The sequence below is a fragment of the Cetorhinus maximus genome, chromosome 13 (genome assembly GCF_964194155.1).
Source record: "Cetorhinus maximus chromosome 13, sCetMax3.hap1.1, whole genome shotgun sequence".
Classification (NCBI taxonomy): Eukaryota; Metazoa; Chordata; class Chondrichthyes; order Lamniformes; family Cetorhinidae; genus Cetorhinus; species Cetorhinus maximus.
The window spans coordinates 57,862,695-57,884,712 of record NC_135891.1 but is presented as its reverse complement, the minus strand read 5'-3'; the positions used below and the strand labels follow the sequence as shown (position 1 = coordinate 57,884,712).

The 22,018-nt window shown below is 43.1% G+C and overlaps 1 protein-coding gene across 1 annotated transcript in view; it reads right to left on the bottom strand.

The window, feature by feature from the left end:
• The window catches only part of LOC144688627 (solute carrier family 12 member 5-like), a 742,161-nt gene that overhangs the window by 131,935 nt on the left and 588,208 nt on the right, over positions 1-22,018 (bottom strand). The window contains exon 9 of the mRNA XM_078555421.1: positions 1,556-1,723. Coding sequence (XP_078411547.1) covers positions 1,556-1,723 — 168 coding nt within the window. The remainder of the gene's footprint in view (positions 1-1,555; positions 1,724-22,018) is intronic.

Genomic DNA, 22,018 nt, shown 5'->3' with positions numbered 1-22,018 from the left:
GAGAGGCTGCAAAGGGATATAGTCAGTTTAGGTGAGTGGGCAATAAGATAGCAGATGGAGTATAATGTAGGGAAGTGTGAGGTTATTCACTTTGGTTGTAGGAATAGAAAAGCAGAATATTTTTTAAAAGGTGTGAAATTTGTCAATGTTGATGTTCAGAGAGATTTGAATGTGCTCAAGGAAGAACACTGAAAATTAGTATGCAGATACAGCAAGCAATTAGGAAAGCAAATGGCATGTTGGCCTTTATTGGAAGGGGACTGGAGTTCAAGAATAAAGACATACTATTATAATTGTGCAGGGCTTTGGTGAAACCATATCCGGAATACTTTGTACAATTTTTGTCTGTACATTTAAGGAACAATATACTTGCATTGGAAGCAGTACAGAGAAGATGCATCAGATTGGTCGCTGGGATGAGAGGGTTGTCCTATGATGAAAGACTGAGTAAATTGAGACTATGTTCCCTGGAATTTAGAAGAATGAAAGGTGATCTCATTAAATCATTCAAGATTATGAAGGGGCTTGACAGGGTAGACACTGAGAGGTTGTTTCTCCTGGCTGGAGAGTGGGAGCATCTTAAAAGTATGGGTGTCCCTGAAGGAGAAAGTTGTCTCCTGGCAACGCTACTCTGGAAAACAAAAGGTCCTTTAGGCACCAAAATCAAGCAATATTTTGAGGAAGTATAATGGTTACTCTGGTCAACCTGCTCTGGACATGGTAGGTAATGTGTAAAGATGTTTTGTACAGTTACTATCTTATCCTTGATAAAGCAGGGGGGCTGAAGAGAACTGTTTGAAGCAGGAAATTAAACATTTTGCTCAACCATCAAATTTGATGAACAGTTCAATGAAAAAGGATGCCTTTCAATACAAGTGTTTGAAAGTATCATAGAATGTGAAGGGGGAAAGATATATTACACCCAGTACCCATTGGAACAAAGGGTATGATTTTACGGTCCTGCTTGCTGTGGGAATCGTTGTGGGCAGGACAGAAAATTTGATGGACCAGCAGAAGGTACATTGACTTCAGGTGGGAATTTCTGTCCCACATTGTGCCCAAGGAAATAGTAAGCCATTTAGCCTCTCGAGTATAGTCTGCCACTCAAAGCAATCACGGCTGATCTAAGACCTAACTCCCTATCTCTGGTTTTGCCCTATAATCCCTTAATACCTTTAGTTAACAAAGATTTATCAATCTTAGTTTTAAAATTAACAATTACCTCGCATCAAATGCCATTTGCAGTTGAGAATTCTGAAATTCTATGACCTTTTGCAGGTAGAAATGTTTCCAACTTCACCCATGACAGGACTGACTCTAATCTTTAGGCTATGCTAGTCCTAGATTCACCAACAAGCAGAAATAGTTTCTCTCTATCTACTCTATCAGTCCCCCTTGATATCTTGACAACTTCAATCAAATTAGCCTTTAATCTTCTAAATTCTGGGAATACAACCCTCACAGCTGACTGTGTGAGCCCTCAAAGTAAAAACAATACAAATGGATTTCCACCGAACACGTGTTACATGTTTTCTATACAAAAAATACTTCCTACCAGTCACCGAAGGGAAGTAGATGCCAACCAGCAGGGTGAAATAGGATGTCATGTCAGTGAAAACGTAAGGCTGATCCAAGCTGACTGTTCTCACTGAGCTGCTCACAGATGGCAAGTAACGGTGTTCCACAATCACACCTTTAGCCAGGTAATTCGCCCACAGGTTTTCTAGTACAAAGAAAGAGATAAACCGGGTAAAGTTAGCTAGATCATTCTCAGATACAACACCCACTGACGGGATCATCATGTTCTTAGTCATGTACATCATTAGCAAACATGTTATCTTTGTGTTGGTAGTGGCATTGGGTAAAGTTGGTAGGTATTATTTATTTTTATTTCTTCACTCCCTTGTCCCCCCTTCCCCTCCTGCCTGCCACCCACCCCCCCTCTCCCCCCACCCTCCGGCCACCCAGCCGTGATTGACCCTCACAGTTCTGTACTGGCTGATATGTTCTAGCCCACCCATGTTCATCTTCATGGACATTGCTAATGTCCCTCCTTGACTTACAACTCACAGTAACATTTGAGTAAAACCATGAGTGACACATAGTTGGGAGAAAACCCTTGGGCCTAACTGTGCCTACCACATTTTAGAAGCAAGAACGGGAGCCTGCAATTTAGAAATTGTATCCTCTGCTCAGCAGACCTAATGTATTCTGGAAAACGAACACAGTCTTGTAATTTGGCTATATAAAAAAGTAATTTCAGTAAAGCTTTTTAAATAAATCTGCTGAAACCACAGTGATACTGTGATCTTTGAAGTCTGCAGATCTTGATGAGGAAAGGAGTGAATATCACCAAAAGATGATTTTTATCTAGTAGAGTTGACAGACACTTGTCAAGAGGCAACTGTGCAAGCATGATCCATGATCACATTGCTGATTGTTTCATCCTTGACCAATCTTCAACCTTTAAAATAAAACCAAAGTGGACTGAATGACCATTTTCCATTAAGAGCAGCTTTGCATAAACTCTTCAGTATTTAGAATCATATTCAGAAGCTTGACTGAGAGATATGTCATATTAGCATATACAGGAACATCATATTGAAAGCACTTTCTTCAGGATTCTATAATGCCACTGACCTTATCTCACCAACCCTAGAAAGAACACAATGTATGCAGTCGAGTGCAAGAGAAAAGGTAATCACACAAAAATTTAAAACCAGAATTTTGCCCAAATGTTAATAGCCTGTATGTTCTTCTTCACTGATTTGCTCTCAGTATGTGATTGCTGAAAAAGCTACACATTTTGCCCATGCTGAATTGGGAGCTGGTAGTTAACCTTATCCTTGAACTTTTGCAGTCTTTATGCTGATGGTCTGCCCACGATAATGTTACATGGGAAATTCCAAGATCTTGAACTAATGACAACAAAGGAATATGTTCCATTCAAAGTGTGTGTGACGTGGAGTTGAAGTTGGAGATGATGGTTTTGACACCATCTTGCTGATTTTCTTCTTCTGGTCAATGGTGAACCCAAGGTGTTGATGGTGACAGACTCAGTAATGGTTGCCATTAAAAATCAGGGAAAATATTTATGAAACATAAGTTGTTAGCTCCATGTATTAAATGTTGTCAGGGCCCGTAACCTTTTCTGTATCCTGTGCATCCATCCACTCCGTAATGTCATATGGATTGAAGCAAAATGGCTGGACAAAGGAATATGTGATGGAGAGGGTTTCAGGAGAAGGCCAATTAGAATCATTCAGTCAGCACTTTTGTCTGAAGACACCTGCAAATAATTCACCCTCATCTCTTGCACTCAAAATCTTGCTCTTGATCAATATTAGCTTATATGGCATGGAAGTCAACACACTCAAATATGTACTCCATCCTTAGTATAATATATCGCATGACCTTAGTAAATTTGTTTTTTTCTGTAAAAACCTAGGACAGGGGAAACGTAGTGAATGATATTGAAAATTGTATCAACAGGAGATTGTTGATTCTAAGAGGAAAATAATGACAATTTATATCTTAAAGGCCATCACAATTTCAATTTTAGATAGTGATTATGGTTGTGGTCATTGGCTGCTTAATTTAGGTCCCAGCTTCATTGATCTATGCTCCTAATCAAAAATTACTTGCTAATTTATCCAGCTTATTCCAGTCATTTAGACTGGTTTAACTTCCTATTTATTTTCACACCAGACTGACATACAAGGATGTAGCCATGAGTGGAACTGGTTAGGCCACGACCCACCTAATTAACAGCCAATTCCATCCAACTCTGAGCTCATGTGGATGTGTAGATCAGGGTCGGGTTGTCCGAACCTCAGGGGCTAACTCCTGGGGCTGGATTTTCCTCCTTCAGCTGCTTCGTCAATGACCTTCCCACCATCATAAGGTCAGGAGTGGAGATGTTCCCTGATGGCTGCACAATGTTCAGCACTATTTGCGATGACTCAGATGCTGAAAAAGTCCATGTCCATTTCCAGCATAGACAACATTCAGGTTTGGAATGGGATGGAGGATAGCTGTAGTGTGATATTTTTAAGCTACTTTACCTCATCAGATAATACTGGAACACCTGTGCAGGGTCCAGCTTGAAGTCTGTGGGGTGACCATCAACATCTAATTTAATGCTCCAATAATTATTTTCTGTTTTGTAACTTTCTGCTAGGAAAGTTATTTGTTTTTTCTGTGGCTCACTCACTTCCTGAATTTGATTTGTCCTTGTTATTTTCTCTTTCCTCCTGTGAGCTACTTGTATTTTAAATTGGCAAGCATTTTAAAGTGTCCTAACTTTCCATTGTTGTGACACTGTGCTCTCCCTGCTGGGTATTCTTCCTGCTTTTGCAGAATTTTCCTGCCACATTGAGAGCATTTCAAGATGGCTGCTGGTGCGCTTTTCCTGATTTTGTGGACTTTTGCTTGTGCTTTTTCTGTTCTGACTGACCTATTGAAGCTTTTTCTGTTCTGACAGACATGTTGAATGGCTTCACTCATTTTTTTCCCCAAGAGAAATCACTTTTCCTACAAACAACTGCTTTGTTTTGCTTCCTAAGCTCAGTCTGTTATGCAATTTGCACTGGCTTTGTGAGAGTTCAATCTTCCCTCATTTGCAGAAGATCTGATGAGGTTTCATCTAACATCTCAACTGCTATGCAATCATGTATTAATTCACCTCTGAGGATCCCATAGTCATATGTCTGTACAGGTCATTTATAAATTAATCCATGCGTTCACCCAGTTTTTGCCTTCTCTCAATAAATTTTGCTCACTCAGTGATCAAATTTTTTGAACAATGAAGTATGAATCAAATGCCTGGAGGACCTCCTCATATGAGCTCAAAGCCTCATTGATGCTCTGTCTTGCAATGATTAACATTATCTGCTATGGCCCCTATGGCATTGAGCAAAGAACTGACCTGATCCTTCTGGTCCTTCTTATGCAAACCTGAAACTGTTCTGTATCTAGAGAAATGCTTCCTCCAATTGTCCCAGTTTTGAGCCTGTTAGACCATAAGACCATAAGACATAGGAGCAGAAATTAGGCCAATCGGCCCATCAAGTCTGCTCCGCCATTCAATCATGGCTGATAAGTTTCTCAACCCCATTCTCCCGCCTTCTCCCCGTAACCTTTGATCCCCTTAACAATCAAGAACCTATCTATCTCGGTCTTAAATACACTCAATGACCTGGCCTCCACAGCCTTCTGTGGCAATGAATTCCATAGATTCATCACTCTCTGGCTAAAGAAGTTTCTCCTCATCTCTGTTCTAAAAGGTCTTCCCTTTACTCTGGGGCTGTGCCCTCGGGTCCTAGTCTCTCCTACTAATGGAAACATCTTCTCCACGTCCACTCTATCCAGGCCTTTCAGTATTCTGTAAATTTCAATCAGATCCCCCCTCATCCTTCTAAACTCCATCAAGTATGGACCCAGAGTCCTCAAACATTCCTCATATGTTAAGCCTTTCATTCCTGGGATCATTCTCGTGAACCTCCTCTGGACCCTCTCCAGGGCCAGCACATCCTTCCTGAGATACAGTGTCCAAAATTGCTCACAATATTCTAAATGTGGTCTGACCAGAGCCTTATAAAGCCTCAGCAGCACATCCCTGCTTTTATATTCTAGTCCTCTCAAAATAAATGCATTTGCCTTCCTAACTACCGACTCAACCTGCAAGTTAACCTTAAGAGAATCCTGGACTAGGACTCCCAAGTCCTTTTGCATATCAGATTTCTGAATTCTCTCCCCATTTAGAAAATAGTCCATGCCTCTATTCTTCCTACCAAAGTGCATGACGTCACACTTCCCCACGTTGTATTCTATCTGTCACTTCTTTGACCATTCTCCTAACCTGTCCAAATCCTTCTGCAGCCTCCACACCTCCTCAATACTACCTGTCCCTCCACCTATCTTTGTATCATCTGCACACTTAGCCAGGATGCCCTCAGTTCCTTCATCCTAATGTATAAAGTGAAAAGTTGTGGTCCCAACACTGACCCCTGAGGAACTCCACTAGTCACCGGCCGCCATCATGAGAAGGACCCCCTTATCACCACTCTCTGCCTCCTGCCAGACAGCCAATCTTCTATCCATGCTAGTACCTTGCCTCTAACACCATGGGCTCTTATCTTACTGAGCAGCCTCCTATGCGGCACCTTGTCAAAGGCCTTCTGGAAGTCCAAGATAACATCCATTGGCTCTCCTTTGTCTAACCTACTCGTTACCTCCTCAAAGAATTCTAACAGATTTGTCAGGCATGACCTCCCCTTTGCTGACTTTGCCCGATTTTCCCATGCACTTCCAAGTGTTCTGAAATCTCATCCTTAATAATGGACTCTAAAATCTTACCAACGAACGAGGTCAGGCTAATCGGCCTGTAATTTCCCGTCTTTTGCCTCACTCCCTTCTTAAACAGGGGGGTTACATTAACGATTTTCCAGTCCTCTGGGACCCTCCCTGACTCCAGTGATTCCTGAAAGATCACCACTAACGCCTCCACTATCTCTTCAGCTATCTCCTTCAGAACTCTGGGGTGTAATCCATCTGGTCCAGGTGATTTATCCACCTTCAGACCTATCAGTTTTCCTAGCACCTTCTCCTTGGTAATGGCCACCATACTTAGCTTTGTCCCCCCGACTCTCTTGAACTTTGGGGATGTCACTCGTGTCTTCCACTGTGAAGACTGATGCAAAGTACCTATTCAGTTCCTCCGCCATTTCTTTGTTCCCCACTACTACTTCTCCAGCACCATTTTCCAGTGGCCCAATGCCTCTCTCTTACCCTTTATATATTTAAAAAACTCTTGCAATCTTCTTTTATATTACTGGCTAGTTTTCCCTCGTATTTAATCTTCTCCCTCCTGATTTCTTTTTTAGTTGTCCTCTGTTGGTCTTTGTAGGCTTCCCAATCCCCTGGTTTCCCACTGTTCTTCGCCGCATTGTATGCTTTCTCTTTAGCTTTTATGCTGTCCCTGACTTCCCTTGTCAGCTATGGTTGCCTCGTCCTCCCTTTAGTATGCTTCTTCTTCCTAGGGATTAATTTTTGCTGTGTCTCCCAAATTACTCCCAGAAACTCCTGCCATTGCTGTTCCACTGTCTTTCCTGCTAGGCTCATCTCCCAGTCAATTCTGGCCAGCTCCTCCCTCATGCCTCTGTAGTTGCCTTTATTCAACTGTAATACCGTTACAACTGATTCCAGCTTTTTCCTCTCAAATTGCAAATTCTATCATATTATGGTCACTTCCTCCTAAGGGTTCTTTCACCTTAAGCTCCCTTATCTGCCTCATTACACATCACTAAATCTAGAATTGCCTGTTCCCTAGTGGGCTCCACCACAAGCTGCTCCAAAAAGCCATCTCGTAGACATTCCACAAATTCCCTTTCTTGGGATCCACTACCAACCTGATTTTCCCAGTCTACCTGCATATTGAAATCCCCCATGATCACTGTAACCTTGCCTTTCTTACACACCTTTTCTATCTCTTGGTGCATCTTGTGCCCCACATCCTGACTACTGTTCGGAGGCCTGTACATAACCACCATTATGGTTTTTTTACCTTTGTGGTTCCTCAACTCTACCCACACAGATTCTACATCATCTGACCCTACATCATTTCTTGCTATCGATTTAATTTCATTTCTTACTAACAAAGCAACCCCACCCCCTCTGCCAACCTGCCTATCCTTTCGATAGGATGTACATCCTTGGATATTTAGCTCCCAGTCCTGATCCTCTTGCAGCCATGTCTCCGTAATGCCCACCACATCATACCTGCCAATTTTAATCTGCGCCACAAGCTCATTCACCTTATTTCGTATACTGCGTGCATTAAGATACAACACCTTCAGTCCTGTATTTCCCGTCCCCTTTCTCATTGTCATCCCTTTATCTGATGTGCTTGAAGTTATATTCCTAGCCCTTTCCAAACTCTCTGTCCTATTTTGTGTTCTGGAGACTTTAATAGCCTCTCCAGGGCTCTCCTTTCTTTTCAGTTTTTTCATAATTTTCCATGAAGTTGAATCCACCCCCCCCACATGCTAACCTGCTGCTTTGTTTCTAATTAGTCATACTAATGTTGTGAGCCTCTTGTGCTTTGGCATGTTCCTGGTAGTGGCAATGTAGACTCCATGCTTACTCTAAGTTCTGGATCTTTTGCTGCTTCAGAAGTTTGGTTTGTAGGTTGTGATCTGTACCCACTGCTGCTTGGACTCTGAGACTGTGTGTTTGCTTGTATCTGCTGCATCCTTGATACACCATTCTCAGGTGAATCTTCAATCTTTCTTCTTCTTATCCTTTTTCCAATGGTTTGTGGGTCTTTCAGCTCTGCATCTTCTCTTGGAGTTTTTCTGGGTATTTACGATCTGTCCACTGCCATCATGTTTCATCTTGTGTTCGGGGTCTTGATGGGGTTTCTTTAGGGTTCGCCTGTTACTCTAAGAATACTACCATCGACTGTTTTTCATAAAAAAAAAATGTTTATTTACAGATCTATGTGCATCTCAGTACTCTGCACAAGGTTATACTTCTGCTTCCTGCCAGGTCTCAATCTGTTAGTCATGTGACATTACATCATAGTTACATCAGTATCAGGTGCTCCTGATTTTAACCCTTTATTCTACATGCATTAGGTTATAATTGAATTTATAAAATTGGAGTTGAATGTACATTTTCTGCTTTTATTTTATTTTTGTGACGTTGAAAAGAGGACAATGAGGCCAATGTAGGAGGAGAGACAAAGGGTATGTGACTGTCAGCATGAATTATTCAGTCACACATAACGGCAGAGAGAGGCTGTCTATATTGCAGCTTCCCTTGTTCCTCATGCTTCCCTTCCTCCCCTTCCTGTTGCACATTCTACTTCTCCATTTCCACCACTTCTTGCTCTTCTCTGTCTCTTCATCATGCTCCTATTCTGTAGCAATACAGAGCCCAAAATCCCCCTCTACTGTTTTGTACATTTTTGCCAATCACAATATACAGGGCTTTTTGAATGATGAGGGAGGTAGAGAATATGATGAAACAAAAAAATGTATGATGCATGTCAGGAAATTCTTCAAGTTAGAACCAGGTCGAATACAATAGGTTGAGAGGAGAGGTGAAGATAAAAATAAGACTGGAAAAGAGAGAACAAAAGGATAGAATGGCAGCAGATACTAAGTAGGTGGTAAGAGGTGGGGGGCTCCTGTTAGGGACAAAGTGGGTGATATATGCCTAAAGGCAGAGGTCAAAGCTAGAATACGGAATTACTTAGTAAATGTAATGTTTACTAAGAAAAAGGAATCTAATAAAATATTGGTAGAAGTAGAGATGGCAGAGGCATTGGATAGGGTGAAAATTAAGAGGGAGGTGGCATTGGAAAAGCTGGCTCTGCTTAGAGTAGATAAAAACAGAAAATGCTGGAAAAACTCAGCAGGTCTGACAGCATCTGTGAAAAGACAAACAGAGTTAACGTTTCGAGTAAAATATGGCTCTTCTTTGGAACCCTTAGAGTATACAAGGCACCTAATCCGGATGGCTTGCATCCCAGGTTTGCCAAGTGGGAGTGGAGATAACAGAAGGGCCTGCTTTAATCTTCCAATCTTCCCTAGACATGGGGGAGGTTCAGAGGATTGGAGAGTGGCCAACATGGCAACCTTATTCAAGAAAGGATGTAAGGATAGTCCTAGCCCCTACAGGTCCATCAGTTTAACATCAATGGTGGGTAAGGTTTTAGAAACAACATTCAGGGGAAAAAAATCAGACATTTGAAGAGGTTTGAGTTAATTAAGGATAATCACCATGGATTTATAAAAGCCAAATAGTGCTTGACCAATCTAATCGAATTTTTTGATGATGTAATAGAGAAGATTGATGAAGGGAGTGTGGTGAATGTGGTCTATATGGATTTTAAGAAAACATTTGACAAGATACCACATAGAAGGCTGGTTACAAAATTGAGGCTCACAGAATAAGAGGGTCAGTGTCGAATTGGATAAAAAAAATTAGCTTAAAGACAGAAAACTGTGAAGCCATGGTAAATTATTATTTTTCAGACTGGAGGATGATAGACAGTACTGTTCCTCATCATCAGTGCTAGGACCACTGCTGTTTTTGCTATATATAAATGACTTGGATCTTGGAATGCAGAGTAAAGTTTCAAAGTTTGCCAATAATACCAAACTTGAAAAAGTGGCAAGCAGTGAGGATGATAAAAATTGCCTGCAACGGGACATAGCAGAATGGACAGATAAGTGGTAGATGGAATTTAATACAGAGAAGTGATTTCAAAAGGAAATTGGATGAGCTTTTGAAGGAAATAAACTTGCAGGGCTACAGAGAATGAGTGGGGGGTGGGACCGACTGGATTGCTCTGTGGAGAGCCAACATAGACTCAATGGGCTGAATGACCTCCTTCTAGGCTGTAAATTACTCTATATTCGGTTAAACATAAATTTAAATTTTTTTCTAAAGAGGGTAAATTACAAAACTGATGTGTCAGTGATGACACTTTTGCTGAATCAGATGGTTATGGGTTCAAGCTTCATTCCAGCAATTTGACTACATAATCTAGCACAGTCCTAAAGGATTGCAGCACTGTCAAAGGTGACATTTTCAGACGAAACCCTAAACCATCTGTTTGCCCTTTTAGGTCAATGTACAAAATCTCATGATATTGTTTGATAAGGAGCAGGGAAATTCTGGTGTTCTGGCCAATATTTATCCCTCCACCAATATCACTAAAACAGATCATCTGGTCATTTATCCCATTGTTGTAGGTGGAACTTACTGCATACAAATTGGCTGCTGCATTCCCCTACATTGCAACAGTGACTACACTTCAAAAGTACTTAACTCCTGTAAAGTACTTTGGGATGTTCTGATGCCTTCAAAGTTGCTGTATAAATGCAAGTCTTTCTTCACACTTGAATATCCTTTTTGGAGAAGATTTTGTTGCCATGATAATTAGGGGTAGAGTGATATGAATGAATGGTTGTCACTACAGTGAGATACTGTATAAATGAGAAGCATCAATGTCCGTTACTTTGTGTTAGACTTCACATTGGTGGGAAATTTGTGTAATTAATAAGGCTTAAATTATCAAATTGTACTGTGCCTAAGATTAGTGATGAAACATATTTGTATGTATTATTGGGATGATGCATGAATTTTGGGGTATGCTGTTAAGAGTGTCTTAAAATTGGTATCTCTTCAAGTTCTAAATACTGTGAAGTAGCTTTAAGAAAGAACACCTGCACCCTTTGGGAGTGAACTGAAATTATGGGTGGAATTTTCCGAGCCCGCTGGCAGCGGGTGTGGTAGGTGGCGTGCATAGAAAATATGGTGCAACCTGATTCATGACGGTATGAAAGCAGGTTGCGACTGTCCGCTAGTACACCGACGGTGGGCCGTTTTCCCGCCATCGGTCGGCAGGGAGCTAATTGTAATACATCAGCATATAATTAAAAGGCCATCCCACCAGGCTTTTGGAACCTCGCCTTATTGTCCGTCCATGTCGGCGGGAAAGCACGCTGACATGTTTCACAACAGCACGGAGTCGACATGCACTTGGCGGCCTTCACTTTGGGGGAACTGAGGTGAGCGAGCAGCAACTTGTCTGTTGTTAACAGGCCTCAGGGGTGCCAGGGGGCATGGAGGGCATCCATTGCCAGTGACTGTGCAAGTGACTGCGACGCTCAATTTCTATGCCGCTCAATTTCTATGTGAGTGGCTTCTTTCAGGGCTCCTCAGGTGACCTCTGTGGGATTTCAAAATCCACCACCCACAAATGCATCCATGAGGTCAAAGATGCCATCTTCTCCATGGCACACAACTTTGTGCATTTTGCCCGGGACCAGGACAGCCAGGATGTAAGGGCCATTGGATTTGCCTTGATCCTCACAGGTGCAGGGTGAGATTGACTGCACTCATGTGACGCTCAGGTCTACATCACTACACATGGTGGACTTTATCAACCGCAAGGGCTTCCACTCACTGAATGTGCAGCTGATGTGCATCCACCAGAAACGCATCCTGCAGGTGTGCACACGGTTTCCATGGAGTGTGCACGTTGTCTACATCCTGGGTTGCTTGCAGATCCCTGCAGTCTTCCAGGGTCTACAGAGGCTGTGGGGTTGGCTCTTTGGGGACAAGGGCTACCCGCAGAGGCCATGGCTGATGACACCCACGTGGCAGCCTCAGACTGCAGCAGAGTGACGCTATAATGAGGCTCATGCAGCAGCTCACAACTTGGTGGAGCAGACCATTGGGATGCTGAAGATACGGTTCCAGTGCCTGGACCGGTCTGATGAAGCCCTGCAATATAGTCCACAGAGGGTGTCATGCATCGTCGTCGTCTGCTACGCCCTTTACAACCTGGCGCTGCAACGGGGAGAGGAGCTGGCTGAGGAGGAGATGGAGGAGCTGGAGGTCTTCTCCAATGAGGAGGACGCTGATGGGGATGAGGGTCAGGAGGTCCTCGGTGGTGACGATGACGGGGATGAGGCCCTTGCACTGGCTAGGTGAGGCAGGCGCATGCGGGAGGCCCTCATAGCTGCCAGGTTTGTGGAGGATGATGATGACATACAGTGAGGTGTCCCCATCAATCCTCACATCGGATGTGTGAACGTTTGACTCCAGTCTGGCTTATGGCAGCGCCAATACCCACTGTGAGAATGCTCTTGTCATGGAGATGCAGTGGAGGCCCTTGATCGCAGGAGGATGATGACAATATGCAGTGAGGACACTCCATAGATCTTCACATAGCCTCTGAGAATGCCTGACTCCTGTTTGGCTGAGGGCAGCTCGCTTGTGCTCCGTGATCAGGGCCATCTTGGAAACGCAGCCATGAAACTTTAGACACATCTGATGCTGTGTCCGCCTTCAGTACCTCAGCCCTTCAGGAGCTGGTGCACAGCATCACTGGTCACTGATGCTGGTGTGAGGGGGGCCAGCTCCACCTTAAAGGTGCTGAGAGCACACAGAGAGAATGAGAGAACTCCGTGATGCCTGCCCATTACATTCCGGCAGCAATGACCAGCACTGCCGAGGTGCAGGCATCAATAATGTTTCCAGGGAATGTGAGGCTGGGCCATCACTGTGGTCTGAAGGCTGCACAGAGCACAGGGAAGAGGCCCTGGACTGAGACACCTGCCTTTATCTTGTGCAGAAAGGTTTCACATCTGAGTGACAAGAACACTGCTCATCAGAACAAGGAGCCACAGGCAGGGAGACATTTTTAGTTTATTGACAATAGTGAGCAGTATCTACAAGTGATCAACACCCGTGCCCAGGCTGTGCAATTACTTTTACCAGACTTTCTAAACCCTGCCACTATGTCTTGGTGCTTCCTGGACATCCACAGCATGGAGGCAGCCTGCTGACTGTAGTGCCTTGTCTGTGATGAGTTTGGCAGGCGTCCTCTGGAGGGCCGAGACTTCGTGGGCCCCGGCCTGCTTTCAGGGTCCTTTCAGTAGTGGCACCCTCCTCGGCCTGTGAAGCTGGAGCTGAGGAGGTCACAGAAAGAGGGGATTCGAATAGGCTGGTCACTCCCAGAGTCATCTGGGTCAATGGCCCCGGAGTGTGCACCTGCTGATCCTCCTCCCTATGGGGCTTTGTAACCTTTAGCCCAAATATGTGCACCTGGATCAATGCAACTAACAACTTCTAACCCAATATTTGCAATACTTGACCAATGGGGAAGAGTACTCCTAGCATCCCCACAACAAGCTAACCTTAATTGTATCTCTAACCGGAGGGCCGCAGAACATTTTAGGCCCGAGACCATTCTTCTAGACAATCAGCTTTGCAGCCGTGGCATTCCTTCTAACTGCTAATCTATAAATTGTATCTTTGACTGGACACCCTGGAACATCTAGTGCTCAGGCCACCTTCATGGCCAATCAGCATTGTAGTTTTGCCTTCACTTTACTGCTAAGCTAGCCTTGCTGGAGCCCAAATGTGCAAATGAGTCCTAGCTATGGGGCAGAATTTTCCCAGAATTGCACTGTGTGGTAGCCGGCTGGTAAAATAGAGCCCTACACGCTGATGAAAATGGTGGGTTTTTACGCCGTATCGTCCCGAGCCCGTCACATTATTTATTCATTCCCAGGAAAGAGGCAGTTTCCATGGCAGGTGGGCTTGCATTCATCCGCCATCACCCCCGCTGTCGCATCACCACTGGACACCATCTTTAAAAGGCAGCCACCAGCAAAGCGCTCATCACCACCAGCTTACCACCGCTGCCTGGAAGACTTGGCCAGTAAAGGAAAAAAGACTGTAGCCCTCCCCCCCACCCTTCAACAACGGGTCCCTCGAGCAACTGCTGGATGTCGTGGAGGCCCGCCGGGATGTGCTCTACCCCCGCTCTGGCCGCAGGATAGGCAGCAAAATCGTCAACCCGGCTTGGGAGATGGTGTCAGCGGTGGTCAGCGCAAACGCCCTGCAGAGGAGAACAGCCACCCAGTGCCGCAAAAGGATGAATGATCTCTACTGTACCGCCAGGATAAGTCACTATTTTCATCACTCCCAACTCACACACTCAAAAATCCCTCACTCATCCTCACTGCCAGTGCAAGGGACATCCCCATTCACTCTTTCACACACACCATCATTGTCCTCAACACGTCCATGGGACCACTCACCACTCACACAAATAAAGGCAAAATATTGCTCTGAAGCTGACCAGCTGCAACCTGGTAGAAGCAGGGGCAGCTATGCTGAATAAGTTTTTTTTAAATGCAAAAAAGTGAATATTTGGACTAAAACCTACTGTGCAGTAATAAGATTTTACTAACCAACTTTTCTCTACCCTATCCCAGGTCACAACTCTCCATTTGCCCTGGCCACTTTGAAGATGAAGACCCTTTCATTTTTTTAATACCACCACAGATGGCAGCCAAACAATGCTGTTGTTGCCTCCGCTCCTACCCCTCTTGCCGACACCCACCTCCCCTCACCCCCCAACCCCGGCCACTATTTGGGCTGCAATCCTGTCTTTAGGGTTATTAAGACCTCAACTCCATAAAAATCACAATTCACAGCAGGCTGGAGATGGAGATGGGTTTGTGACCCAGAATTGAATCCGCTTCCCAATTCACATCTCCAACAGGAAAATTCAGCTTTGACTATGATTTTGCCTTCCTGTTATTTATAATTATTATGAATTGTCTTGGTTAAGGGGGATGAGGACATGCTGAGTTTAACTTATCCTCAATAAGATGCGCCAATTTTACTTCAAAAATATTTCCTGTTTCTTTGTACCACCCAATAATAAATAGATCTCTTTTCAGCTCAAGGGATTTACAGTCAGTCGTACTTTTTATTCTTTCATGTCATTTTCCTGCTGGCAATGGTCTGACCTTGGTAACTGTGCATTGGGTGACAAGCCAATTAACATGCTATAAATGTATTAAATGTGTGATTAAAATTATTTTAAATTCCACAGAGCTGGTAGTTTACACAATAGGTAGAAGACAACCTTCATTAATCATATCTAACTATTGGCAAGGACTTGATATTTTCAGGGATTTCATCACCTGACTACCCAGATGGTTGAATATCTGCTCTCATCAACAAATGACACCACGGTAGGGGAATCACAAGGAGCTACAATGTGATTCTTAAGCATTTTGTTTGGCACTGCACTGGAATGTGTGATGATGGGGTCAATTTTTGAGCCTGTGACTAGAGTGAGTGTAGTCAGAAAAAAAAATCTGACTGTTGCTTTAACAAATTCAAGTAACCCAGTTTAGATTGGGTTACAATTTAATGCGCTTTCAACATCAACTTTTCAAGGGATTTAAATCCAGACCGCAGTGCAACAGAGCCAGTTTCCACTTCTGGTACCAAGTGGGGTTGAGAGACTGAATTCCTAACCTGAATCAAAATTTTGCCCATTTCTCAAGTGTTCAGGTTCACCTTCACCTGTCCCTTACATCAAGATCAGCGGATTATCAGCTGAGCAACTTGTATTTGTGCCAAGGACAACTGTAGCAAAGGGAGGGGGAGGATGCAGTGTGAGTTTGTCTGACTCCTGGTTGTTTAAGAGATTATCTTTTGTTTTCCTTGCCATCTGGTGGTACCATCTGTTTTGATAAACAAAAGCAAAAACCCAAAGCAAGAATTGATTGTTCATCCCCATTCTCAACAATTGGGTCAAATACACATTGGATGAGTAAAGAACCAGGATCATCATCAGCACCTTTGCCAAATTTTGCTTTCCAAGTCAGATATTTTTTTGTCACAATATTAGAAAACTGATGAATTTCTAATACTCACCTCTCATAAAGTTATCTGGGGACGATTTTTCCCATTCATTATGACAAATTGTCCCTGTTGAGTTGCATCAGAATTTTGTATATTTTGTTCAGAGGACATCACCTAAATCTCAAACCTCTTTATCTACTTAAATATTCAGTCACTTTATTGTTCATCAAGATGAAGGATGTTCATATTGAACAGCTCTCCATCAAGCAGCCCATCTTTTACAATCATGGAGCAAATATTGAGAATAGATCTCCTTACTCTGTTCCAATAACTATATTGAAATTAAATGCCTTCCCCATTGTTCACAATATTAATGGAGCCATGAACCTCTATTTATTTCCATCAAATTAGCACCTCAGAAATAATTTCATGTGCACATGTTAACTGCCTGGATGGTAATACTCAAAAAATATAATAACTTCAACATCAAAAGAACACCCTCTACTGCACCCAGAGTACACTTTCCATACCCCCTGCCAACTATCCCTTTGGCCTCCTGGATGAGATTGTGAGATTGTGGATTGTTTTTATCTTAGAGCTGAGCCCACTAGAAACATGTTTTAAGTTTGCTCACACTAATTTCACGAGGGACACTTGAATGCAGCAGAGAAAGCAACCTCCTATCTCACCAATTCGGATTGCATTCCAAACCGGATGTAAAAGCATGTATACAAGAAAGAACAGATAGCCCATCCGTTGAGTCTGTGCCACTCTGTAACTTCTATACATCATCACCGACCTCACCAGCCCCACTACTCCATCCCCTGGAGCCATGTGATCTCCAGGGAGAGACAAAAAACAGAGAGAAAAATACCAGAAGTGGAAGACATCATGCTAATTCAGGGACAAAAACAAAAATAGCTGGAAAAACTCAGCAGGTCTGACAGCATCACCACCATCTACACCCCTTTGTCCTTTTGTCTATGACATCTTTGGCAATCTCTTCTTTGCCTCCACCTATCTCTGGCCCTCTATCCAACTCCACCTGTCCCACCCCCCTCAAGCAGCTTATATTTCACCTCATTTCTATTTTTCTTTAGTTCAGATGAAGAGTCATATGGACTCAAAACGTTAACTCTGTCTTCCTCTCCACAGATGCTGTCAGACCTTCTGAGTTTTTCCAGCTATTTTTGTTTTTGTTTCAGATTTCCAGCATCTGCAGTATTTTGCTTTTATGCTAATTCAGGGTGTCAGTCAGTGTCATTTACATGTGAAACTTCACACTTAATCTGATACAAATACAGCAGTCTAACAAGAAATATAGGTTTATGCATTCGTTCTTTTGAACCTACAGGCTAGTGTAGGTGAAGGAGTTAAACTGAATGAGGACATTTTATCTACACCAAACTACTTGTAGCATTCTGCCTCAGATATGAGATCTATCTTTATATTCAATAGAATCAGTGGCTTGTAGAGTTGGATTAGTTGCAGATGAAATTTCACTCCTTATCTAACATAATGTCCCCTTTCAGTAGGTAAACCATGCCCTGTGAGACAGGAACTGGCTCTGATTATTTCTGCTGCAGCTTTGGAACTATCTTTATTATGTTATTTCCATACAAATTGAGTCAGCCACAGCAATCACAGTCAGATTGCATTGGCTCACATGCAGGTAATATTCTTATTGTGTTGAATAAGTGCATGGTGACCCATTCTAATCAATGTACTTTTATCCGCAGAAAAGCAAACAGGTAACAGTGCAAGAAAACCTTATTATTTCTTTCACATCTGCCAAATGACCCCTCCTCTCTTCTGAAGTAGTCAAGTATACAAGGCCAAGGAAGCTTGCCTGATTTTATTTTCAGCTCACAAATTGTGTTACTTATCAGAGTTTTAAGTGACACTGGGTCAATTTGGGGTGTTATGGGGGCATGGGCAGTGTGCGGAGGGGGGCGCAAAGAAAGGCAGAAGGAGGATGGTAGGAAGTGTCTGGTCATGATGCTTTGGGCATTGTGGATGTGAGGCAGGTTAGATGAATGACCCGGTCTTGATCTTGTTTAGTTTACTTGTAGCATGTGGCACAAGTCAGTCAGCACTTTTTGAATTAGGCTGAGCACCATTAGATAGATGTACTTTGGCTTGCTTCATGTGCCTGTGTTTTGTCTGAAATCACTTGATTCTGGAGTAGTTGTTTGGCACAGTGTTCAGTCTCAGATGCCATCAATACTTCCTTCCTAAATATCCTTCCCTAATCATCCACAAATTCATGGCCCATAAACGGTGCAATACCCATTCTGATTCTATCAATTGTGCCCACGTAAACAAGAACAGTAATTGAGTATTTTTCAAAGCCTTAGTTTGACCTGCTAAATGTAGAGAGTTAGCAAAAAAAAACACGGGAAGCTGTGTAATATTCTAAATACGGCTATGTCACCAAAAGAGGGTGATTTGAACCTTTAACCATCTAAGCGTGAATCAAATACTCACACACTAAAGGTTCATTCATTTGAAACTGCAAAGATTTGATTCACAACATTGGTCTTTAAAGTTCAAGTCACGTTCTCTTTATAGGAGTAGTTAAGCCTTATTTGGCACAGTGTACATCTTTTGGTGCAGTTTTTCTGACTGTGCTGAAGGCAAACACTTAGTCAAGATGAATGACTCGTGGACACAGTTCAGGCACACTTAGTGGTAATATTACTTATTAAAATGATGACTCAGTGTAAGTTACTGCCACTGTGTCAGTAACATTGGAGGATTGCAATGGTAATTTATTTGCCCAAACAGTTGGTTTACAGTAAGATAAAAGCAAAATACTGCGGATGCTGGAAATCTGAAATAAAACCAGAAAATCCTGGAAAAACTCAGCAGGTCCGACAGCAACTGTGGAAAGAGAAACAGAGCTAACGTTTCGACTCCATATGACTCTTCAGAGCTAACGCAAACTGGAGGAACAGCATATCATCTTCCAATTAGGCATTTTACAGCCTTCCAGGCTTAACATTGAGTTCAACAACTTCAGACCATGAACTCTCTCCTCTATCTTCACCCCCTTCTTAATCAATTTTATAAATTTATTTTTATTTTTTATTTACTTATTTTCATTTTTATTCATTTATTCATTGGTTTATCCCTTTTTTTATCCTCCCCATTTTATCCCTTTTTTAAATCCTTTTTCCCCAATCACCCCCCCACCAAAAGTGCCCCCTGGTACTTGTTACATGTTCTTTCACAGGGTGCTGACCCTTGTTCTGCTATTAACACATTCTACTTTCTTACCTTTATGCCACTATTGGCATCTTTAGTCTTCACCACTACCATTAACACTCACTTTGTCTGGTGTCCATGACACCTTGGTCAGTCTCTCCTTAGGTCCCACCTATCGCTGGCCTTCTATTCTGCTTTACTTGCTCCACCTCCCTTAAACAGTACAAATTCCATCATATTTCTACTTTTCTTTCGCTTTGAAGAAGAGTCATATGGACTCGAAACATTAACTCTGTTTCTCTCTCCAAAGATGCTGTCAGACCTGCTGAGTTTTTCCAGTATTTTCTGTTTTCATTATGGCTGGTCTACAGTGTCTGCAGTCTCTATACAAGTCTGCCGCTTTATATGCACAGAATATAAGTCTCCTCGCCAGGTTTTCCCTGGTGAAATTTTCACCTCCCCCCAACCTCAATCAATGCCATCAAAGCAAATAAACTGCTCATTCATCTCATTTATTGCTCACCACTTATGGCTACTTAAGGCTCAACCTCAACTTTCAGGCCGGTGGGAGGGATTGAGGGGCAGGGGTAAGTCTGAAAAGTGATACTGCTTAGGCCTTGGGCTGGGGGTTGGGGGCGTCTCCATCAACAGCCTCCTTTCAACATTGGATGCTTTACCCCACTCTACACAACCGCCACCTCCCCAGGCCTCAACTCCCCTCCTCACCCTAAGACCCGCATACTTACCTGGTCCTGGACTCCCAGGACTTAGATTCTGGGGACTGCTTGCAGTCCTAGTCCTGTCCACTGTGGCTTCTGACATTGCTGTAACTAGAGAGCTGACGGCCAATCTGATTGGTTGGCAACTCTTTGAGGCCAGACTTCCTTCTGAGTGAGGGGCCGAAGTCCCATCTCCAGTTAATTAATGCTCCTTGGAGCATTAAATAGCTGTGGGGCAGCAAGTATTGGCCGCAATGCATTCGTCACCGACTCCTCTGATGGCAGGAAGGGAAATTCCACCATCTGAAAAATCCTGGCCAGTGATTGCACTTCAGAAAAATGCATAGTGAAGTACTTTGGGACATCTATTTCACATGCTACAGTTTGCTAAAAGCTAGTATGCAGGTACAGCAGGTAATGAGGAAGGCAAATGGAATTTTGGCATTTATTGCTCAGGAATAGAGTATAAAAATAGGGAAGTGTTGTTGCAATTGTACAAGGCATTGGTGAGACCACACCTGCAGTACTGTGCACAGTTTTGGTCCCCTTACTTGAGGAAGGATGTAGTCGATTTGGAGGCGGTTCAGAGGAGGTTCACTAGATTGATTCCAGAGATGCGGGGCTTGTCTTATGATGAGAGGTTGAGCATTTTAAGTCTATACTCACTAGAGTTTAGAAGGATGAGAGGAAATCTAATTGAGGTATATAAGATGCTAAAGGGGATAGACAAACTAGACGTGGAGCGGATGTTTCCCCTTGTGGGGCATTCTAGAACGGGAGACCATAGTTTTAGGCTAAGGGGTGGTAGATTTAAATCAGAGATGAGGAGGAATTACTTTTCTCAAAGGGTCGTGAATCTGTGGAATTCACTACCTCAGAACGTAGTGGATGCCGGGACGCTGAATAAATTTAAGGAGGAGATAGACAGATTTTTAATTAGTAACGGGTTGAAAGGTTATGGGGAGAGGGCGGGAAATTGGAGTTGAGGCCGAAATGAGATCAGCCATGACCGTATTGAATGGCGGGTCAGACTCAAGGGGCTGAATTGCCTACTCCTGCTCCTAGTTCTTATGTTCTTATGTTTTTACTTTCTACTGACTTCGCACTGGGTAACTTCCAAGTTCTGAAATGTCTTATAGGCTTTTTTTTTCACTCAATCATGGGATGTGGGCATCACTGCCTAGGCCAGCATTTATTGCCCATCCCTAATTGCCCTTGAGAAGGTGGTAGTGAGCTGCCTTCTTGAGCTGCTGAAGTCCATATCCTACTAGAAATGCAATACAGCAGGATCTTGTCTGCCAATTGGCACTGTTACACGCCCTGTCCAAAATCTGATGGCCAACAAATTACATATTCTGGGTGGGTGACCATGCCATCTTGGCATGTCTGGGGCACGATAGGAAGGAATGTTGCTGCAGCACCTTGCTGCAGTACACCAAACCCGATTGAGCTGGACAAAAATCACATAAGAAGGGTTTAAGTGCCTTGAGTTTCAATTTGAAACTTCCAAAAACAAAACATTAAAATTCTGTTGTGCTACACTTCTACCAGCATTCAGGCTTAGCAAGCACTGCATGTATGGAGGTAATAGAGGCAGAACTAGCAGAACTTTGGACGCCAGGTGTCAGCTCACTAGCCCTGTCTCTTCCAGTTTTGCTCCTAGAAGTCAGGAGGAATGCAGGAAGCACCCAATACCAACTCTGCAGAAATTTTGAATTTGGTGCAGAAAAAGATGGGGAACAAGTAAAACCAGGTTCCACCTCCAGTTATCTTCTCCCAACCACTCACCAAAATTGCTTGATCAGAAAATCAGAGCAATTTAATAGGTCCATATATGGCTTTAGTTTAGTTGGGTCTGACAATGAGTGGACTGGGTGTAGGTTAAAGTCAATTGACAAAAA